The sequence below is a fragment of the Melitaea cinxia genome, chromosome 10 (assembly GCF_905220565.1).
Source record: "Melitaea cinxia chromosome 10, ilMelCinx1.1, whole genome shotgun sequence".
Classification (NCBI taxonomy): domain Eukaryota; kingdom Metazoa; phylum Arthropoda; class Insecta; order Lepidoptera; family Nymphalidae; genus Melitaea; species Melitaea cinxia.
The window spans coordinates 2,092,075-2,100,988 of NC_059403.1; the positions used below are offsets into that span (position 1 = coordinate 2,092,075).

At 31.2% G+C, this 8,914-nt stretch overlaps 1 protein-coding gene across 1 annotated transcript; it reads right to left on the minus strand.

Moving 5' to 3' along the window:
- Positions 1-3,069: 3,069 nt before the first annotated feature.
- On the minus strand, positions 3,070-4,785 carry LOC123657157. Its single transcript, XM_045592735.1, has 2 exons — positions 4,071-4,785; positions 3,070-3,995 (listed from the first exon to the last, which is right to left on the minus strand). The coding sequence occupies exons 1-2, from the start codon at positions 4,783-4,785 to the stop codon at positions 3,070-3,072; spliced, it is 1,641 nt and encodes a 546-aa protein (XP_045448691.1).
- Between the last annotated feature and the right edge of the window lie 4,129 nt (positions 4,786-8,914).

Here is an 8,914-nt window from a genome sequence, read left to right on the forward strand (position 1 = left end):
GTCATATTATATCACAGTGTTGTACTCGTATCCGATACATTGTCGTTTTAGCAAATTACGCTTGAAACGTTGTCAAGCAGATAATGCTTTCGGTTTGAATTCATAATTGTGTTGAAATTGGCTGTTGTTAGCTAAGTATAGGGAATAATTTTACCTAAATAGTGCCATGTAAGAATTTGTGTGTATGTGTATTTCAGTAGTCATTAGATACGATATGTAACTTTCACAAATTTACCTTATTTAGTAATATTGTATACAATGTTATTTTTGACGTGACAACGTCTAATAAATCGATGAACGCCGGCGACATGCACGAAAAATTGACTCGTTGTCCCGTTACGCTCTTTGTCCCATTACGCTCATTGTAAACTATCTCTCTTCCATTCGATTGGCCTAAGCGTCACAGGAGATGTTTTGTTATGACGTTGTTACGTTAAACTTTCGTCCGTAAGCCAACTTTACATACAACCAATTTTTTTTATAATAAGAGTTTACGTAGCAATAAAATGCGATAAAAAATTAAATTGGAAATTTATACATATTAAAGTGTAATTGTGTGTGCATTACGTTAAAATTTTCAAATCAAAAGTATGTTCTTCGAGTCACCTTCGCGCACACTCAAGAGAGACTTATTGTAAGGAATCGTCATTGACGACCGCGTCAAGAAGGACATCATTAAGTGTGAGCGTCAAGATATGTTATTATTTTTTATTACTGAAATTGTCGAATAATTTGTATTTATCCTGTAGCCTTCTAAAGTCAACAAGAGTAATATTAGCAGGTTAATAAACCTTTTTTTATTATTATTATATAGTGCAACATCTACGGGCTCTTAGTTGCCCATGCATTTGTACTGCATAAAATATTTGTTTAGTTATCGGCGTGCGTTTTTTGACAACAGTTCAAATTTAGACCAGCATGCATCAGTTCTAAAACTGTCTCTTAATAAAGCTTTGATGTACTAGGTTATAAATAAAATGGTAAAACATTAGATGGTTCCATAAACTCTATTTTTTCTATCTATTTTTTAATTATTAAAAGTATTTATTTTCATTTGAGTGTAAAAAAAGAATTCAACAACGATTAATTTATAAAAAATTATCAACCCTAGAACATGAACGGCATTTTGATATATATATTTGTAGTAATATTGGTGATAAATTAACTACTATGGGATTAATAGAATTTATAAGTACGGAAAACAAACACATGTGTAATGTGTATGTTACTATGATCACACAAGCCTGATTAAAACGTCCAATAAATTTCACGCAAACCCTGGTCGATTACAAGAAACAATATTTATTGCTTTTGTTTTGTGGGCCGCTGATATCTCTATTGTCGTGTCAGAGTTATTTACATATTTTTTGCATTTTATTGGTATTTTATTTTGTGGATGGAATAACATCGAAATATAAAAAATTAAACAGTGGTATATTAATGGTTTTAGCGAAAATAATAATTTTTAATCTTCTTCAAATTTAATTAAGGTTAAAATCATGTGGTAGTATTAAAACAAAATTATGGAAATTGCCAGAAGCAATCTAGAAAAGTATTCCGTTATTACTCTTTTGCTTCAATAATGGAGGTCAGTCGTAAGCTCTTTTATTGAACCCTAACTTTAGCTAAACAAACGGTTCACGTTACCCTGCTTTAAACTGAATTCAAAGGGAATTCAGCTAAAATAATATAGGTCTCACACGGCTGCTAAACTTAAGTCAATTACTAAACTTTTACGTAACAACATTTAAACAAATTTACAGAGGTCATTCGCCTACACAATAGTTCGTAAATTCACACTTACCACAAACCTAATCAAGTTTTTGCCAATCGTTGCTATTTAGTTTTAAGCCTACGTGTCAGCTTTATGTAAATTAATTACTAGCTTTGAATGTTCGGGGCTTCTAGCAGGCTATAAAGGTCATCCCACGCTTTTGAAATATCCCAAGAGACGAAGTGAGAAACGAGTTTTAAGTGGTTACATTTTGCTACAGGCTCGTAAACGTGGATTTGGAAAAAAATATTTTTCACCGTAAAATTTGTTGTGGGTCCAAAGAACCTTAAAAAATAAAAATTTACCACCGAAATGTACCTATATACTTGTATAATTTCTGAACGACTGTACCGAATTGAATAATTATTTTTTTATTTTTTGTACATGGTTTTTATAGAAGAAAATGAAAAAAAAAAATTGTAATATTCACGAAAAATAAAAATAACGGTACAATGTCAAGAGTATGATTATAATTATAAAATAGATTATTTTTAAACATTTTTAATTACCTAAAATGGTAAAAATAATAACATTAATTTTAAAGTAAAACAAATCAAAATAATATTTTTTAATTACGTCTACTTTTAGCACAAGCTTTTTTGAATTACTTTTTCCATTTGTATAAACATCGTCTTAATAGAGCTTTAAGAAAGTTTTCTTGTAACTGGAAAATTAGAAGCACGCCGTGAACACCGAACAAGTACTCTAGATACAAGTTACATTCGGGTATCGATACTCAGTTCAGAGTTATAAGGTCTTAACTGCACTAACAGTGCAAGTTTAAAACTCGTACTCTTTTTCTCTTACTAGGTATCTTTTTTTTTTCTTTTATTTAGGAACAAACAGTTGTATACAATGTAAAAAAAATACATATATGATAATAATTTTAAACCTATAGTTCTCTGAATTTCCATACAAAATAAAAAAATTAAAATATGAAACTTGTACAGCTAGATTGTTACATTTTTAAGAGAGATCTTCTTAGTTCACTCACGCATGAATGATGATGAATGATGTTTTAAATGTTGTGCTATAAAATATCTCATTCGTAAAGGCGTTGGTAAATAAAGGGAGAATGTTCCAAGGCGCAAAATGGTTTCTACCCGCTCCGTATACAAGTTATGACAGGATTAGGTAAAGGTTACCGCTACTAATGGGAACCATTCTGTTTTAAAATTTCGCATTTTAATAGTAAGGAGTTTTTTCTGTTTTATACTTTTTTATATACTTATCTATACCAATAGTATAAAGCTAAAAAAATTGTTTATTTTAAACGCACTAATCCCAAGAACTATTCATATATAATCTATTTCAGCTGGTGTATTGAAATATGGATCCGCCAACTGTATATTGGACGGTATATTATCTATAGTTATATGCCTAGCGGGAATGCTGTCCGTTATAGTAGGCAAAACATGACATAATAAATCATTAGTATATGTTTCACATAAGGATTCTATACGAACTCGACACATTTTATTAATCAGTGAATTTTTATTATTAATACCTTGAACATATTTGTGTATTTTCAAATACGGTAGATTTAACTTTTTGAATAAATTCTCGGTTATTAAACAAGATGAGCTACCGGAATCAAGAAGGGCGCGTGCGATGTATTCCTTATTATACGCATCATAACATTTAATTAACGCAGTCGACAAAAGGACGTCACCCGAGGTGCGTGTATGCGTGTGCGTCGCGATATTAGCCGAGAGTACGACGTGATTACTATCGCTGCTGTCAACTGAGACGGAGGACAACGCAACCTTGGCCTTGTCGGCCGGGCAATCAGCTGTTTTACTTGAAACAGAATTTTTACAATAATCGGGGTTGTGAATGAGCGTGTGATGTTTGCGCTTACAAACCTTACATCCTGATTTTTTGCAAGAATTAGGATAGTGACCGGACCTAAAGCAATTGTAACATATTTTGTAGTTTTTCAATAACGATATTCTATCGCTGACGCTAAGTTCTAAAAACTGAGGACACGAATTTAAGTAATGATCGCCGCTGCAATTTGGACAACCGTGTGAAGATGACGAGTTGCATTTCTCTGTTGACATCATAGCCCGCATTTTAATATTTGGCTTTACGTTAGTAACAGAGGGACGTGATGATTCTACACTTTCAAGAAGATCAGCACGGCTGCGCAAGAAACCCATAAATTGTTCAAATGAAATTAATTTATTTTTATCTAAGGACCCTTTAAACTGTTCTAACTCTTTAAATGTTTTAAAATCTAATTTTTTGCTTATTATGTATATTAAAAGTGTATCCCAACTATTAACAGGCTCACCTAGTGAACTTAGTGCCCGAATATTTTTGTTTACATTGTCAATAGTGCGTTTTAATGCTACGGAAGATTCTTTAGTGATCGGTTCTATATCAAATAATGCTGTAACGTGATTATTTATTAATAATCGTTTATTATCAAAGCGCTCGCAAAGAAGTTCCCACGCCAGTGTGTAATTGTGGGCGGAGAACTCAATCGACTTAATTACAATAGCAGCTGACCCTTCCAAAGATGACCGAAGATAGTGAAACTTATTAATTTCGTCCATGTCGTCATTATCATGAATGAGACTGGTAAAGGTATCGCGAAACTCAAGCCAGTTTACATAAGATCCAGAGAATTTTGGTAATGATATTGTAGGTAATTTGACTAACTGATGCCTACATTTTGATTGATTGGATTTTAAATCGACTGGTTCTAATTTTGAAAAGTTATTTATCATTATTTTAGCTTGAGCTATTAAACTATAATACTGCGATTCTATAGTAGACCTCTCAATAAATTCGGCTTCAATATTGTCACACAAGCATTCCAATTGCTGTTGAATGTTATTAAATTCGTCATATGTATTTTCTAATTTTTCAACACGCAACTGCAACTCCATTACCTGACAATGGCTTAATTTAGAATCCTTTAGTAGACCTAAATAGGTTCCAAATGAAGTAAATCTACCCTTATAACTGCCTCGCTTCTTTTTAAGCTCCTTTATATCGGTCATTTTGAAAGGCAGGTGAAGTCAACCTGAAATTTTATAACAATACAAATCACTATACAATGTAACAAATTTTTAAAATTATTTTAATTTATGAAGATGGACACTAAATGAATATAACACAAACAGCCTGAGACTTTTAATAATAAATCAATATACAATGTGACAAAATATTTTTAAATTATTAAAAATTATGAAAAGGAACACTGATTAATATAATACAACGTTAAAATTTTAAAATTTTAAATTTAAGCACTGCTTAAGATGTTATATAATTTTATTTTTATATGTAGGTAGATAAATATTACAGTAACTAATTTGATTATTTACAAAAAGCTTGTTAAAAGTTTAAATTAAGCCTTAAAATGAAAAGTATATTGTATAAAAATAAAATAATTAACTAATGTAATGCTAAGATTACTGTACTGTATTAATTAAGTACTGTTAACTATGATATACAATATTTATCTAAATAGCTTAATTATAATTGTAAATAATGTATACTTACACCTACTTATTAATTGTAAATAGCTAATAATGAAAATATACAATAAAATTAAAAAAAATAATTACTGACCTTATATCGCCTTTTATTTCTTATAACTAAAATAGGTATTACCTTAAAATAAAGTGTTGGGTGATGTAAATTAATTAAATTGTATGCACCGTATTATTATTAATTTTAAACACTCTAATGTCCAGGCCACTTATTCCTTTCACAGAGGTTTGCAGTTTCTTTGTTCTCGGAAACGTTGCTTAATTGGTTATATCAGGATATATATATCACAATTATTTTGTGTTGAGTATTCCATTTACCGAGAAAAGCTATAGGCTTATTATATCTTCGTTACTCGTCGTTATCATCTTCCATGTTTTTGACATTTTTTAAAAAAGATTTCTATTTTTTGTTAAATTTAGAAATTAAGTTAAATACATTTAGACTTGATAACGGAAATAATAAAAAAGGTGTCGATTTTCCACCAGCTCTGATACGAATTCAAATAAACCTAAATTTACCGTAATTATAAAACAATGAAACTTAATTGACTATCTTAGAAGTGATTAATTTAGAATTTTATAAACTGAAAACATATAATTTTGTGAATAAATCATTTATTTAAAAGAAAAAAAGTTGAACTAAAGAACTTAATAACACTAAGCTTTTCTAGTGTACAAAAACAATTACAGATATTGTGTTAGAACTTATCGTAACATATCTAACATTTCATTGTGCGATTACAAAGCGTCTATGAACTACGAACAAAATAACAATTCTACTTCAGTAGCTGCTTAGCAAAGTTTACAATGAAGTTCTTATTAATTTTTTGAACTGAACCACTTTTATTGCTTCCGTTGCAACATGCTGACTGTCACCACAACGTACGACTACATAATAAACAATACTAGCTAACCCCGCAAACGTTGTTTTGGCATATATTTTATTAACCTTCTCAATCCTCCCCCCCCCCTTATAACTTAGGGGTATGAAAAATAGATGTTGTTCGATTCTCAGACCTACACGCACCGTCAGACCGACCTATGCACACAAAATTTCATGAGAATCGGTCTAGCCGTTTCGGAGGAGATTAACTACAAACACCACGACACGAGAATTTTATATATTAGATAAAGTAAGCGTGATATATCCAATGTTGAGTGAAAAATATGCGTTATAATTAAAGCATAAGAACGCTCAGAATAAAACTAGCTGCGTGACTACAACATTAAGTAGTTTGCACTACCATACGCTGTTTAATCGCATCATTAGCGCTGATATTTATACTTTGTTTAATCAGTAGCAAGCAGTGTTGTGTTCCTGTTGGTGAGTAAGGTGACCAGAGCTCCTGGGGAGAATTGGGGGTAGGGTTGGCAACGCGCTTGCAATGCTTCTGGTGTTGCAGGTGTCTATAAGCTACGGCAATTGCTTACCATTAGGAACGCTTGTTTGCCGACCTAGTTGTATAAAAAAAAAACAAGAAAAAATATACTTTGAACCCATTAATAAAACTGTTCCCACTTTGAGAAAATATCATTTTGCCAATTTGAATAAACACGAATCAGTTAGTGTTCTGAAATAAGTTAAATTGAAAATTTCATAAAATATTACTAACATACGACAGTTGTCTCAAGTACCCAGACTACCCCATAGCTGTGAACATTAAAATATGTATCTACCAAATTGAAAAACATTTCATTTACACTATTAACATTTCGTTTTATACTTAGAAAGCGATGGATTAGCATAATAAAGTAAAGAAAATATTAAATTTCCATTACAATGTTGTTTGCTCATTTTTCAACGTCTGGCACACGCTTCTCTCAAGACATTGTACCTATTCAAGATATTGATGTCTTATTTCGAAATGAATTATGTATATGATTGATGTACTGTTTTTGCGTATTTATCTTAACAGCACATTTATAAAAATACTAGCTGTACCCTGCGGTTTCATCCACGTTGTTACATAGCCTATAACTTCAGATTGTAATATCCCACTGCTGGGCATAGGCCTCTTTCGCCACGTAGGAGAAAGATCAGAGCTTAATCCACCACGCTGTTCCAATGCGGGTTGGCGGATATATTCCCTACTATGAGTAACGATCGTTATCAGGTGTACATGATAACAACCGGGACCGACGGCTTAACGAGCTCTCCGCTTTAAACATACTTGTAAATAATACATATATAAATATATAAATAAATATATACCTATATATTACACCCAGACTCGGGGTGGGAATCGAACCCACAACCCCTGGAGCAAAACGCAGGGTCACTACAAGCTGCGCCAACGGGCTAGTCAAATCAGCTCTAGGAATTAGCCCTAAAATAACTTTAATACTGTTGTATTTGTAAATAAATATACTCTGTTTTAGGATATGCATATTTATTGAGTAGTGGTTATAGTTAATTATTCAAAAAAATCAAATCAATGAAATATTAATTGACCATCTAAACCAATTATTTACGAATATCCATTTAACTATGCTTAGATTTCAATTTTTAAAACTAATCTACTTATTCTTTAATCAAGACATCGCTTTTAATGTACGAAAGTTATTTTGTTATTGAAAAATTAAAATATCAAATATTAAACATTATAGAACCTTGAATAGACCTTCAAGTACAAGGCTCTTGGGGTCAAAATCTCAGAGCCATAACGCAGAAACTCCGTATTAATTAAGAGCATAAATTTAATAATTTATCATGTTTTCCTTAAAAGAATTTTTTCTTCAAATTACTTTAAAAATATTTGGATGTGCTTCATATTATACCTTAAATATTCTTTCCAATTCTTAAATGTTACATACCAGCTGATCCGACAGACATCCTGTCTTGCGAACTGAAACGCATGGAGTTGACATATTCGTTACTATTTCGGAAATTGACCAATTTTGTACAACGAATTAAATATAATGGATGTTTGCTCGCAAATGAAAAAAACCGACTTCAATTACCTCGACACGTAATACGTAAGTAGACGAAAAAAATTAAAGAAACGCACTAGTCGTCACTACGAATTTTCGAGGGTCTCCCTCAATTTCTCTGGGATTCCATATCAGATCCTGGTTTCTTTATCATGGTACCACCATCTTTGGGATATCTCCTTTCCAAAAAAATAATAATCAAAATCGGTTCATAAACGACGAAGTTATCCCCGAACATACATAAAAATATATATATATACATATAGCTCGAATTGAGTAACCTCCTCCTTTTTTAAAGTCGGTTCAAAACTTAAAAATCAAACATAAATTGACGCTTGTTCATGTCGGTGTTATTCATGTCGGTTCAGTAAATGCTAAAGAAAGTATTAGTCACTAGTATTTTTTTATATATTGTCGTGTGATTAACTTATTACTAAGAATATTTATTAATTAAATATTTATTTAGAGATAATCAAACAATTTTTCTAATGTATATCTATGGAACAGTTATGTTAAGCTCTTCTTGTATCGAATTGTCGGACGATACGCTTCTCTTTTGTCGAAATAAATATAATCTGCGAAGTCTTGGCTTTTTATTATCGATTTCGATTTTTATTTTAATATGGAGTCTCCGATATTGCCGAGATATACTATTATAAATATATCTTACATAACAATTAAAAGAGCTATAAAACACTTTCTAAGA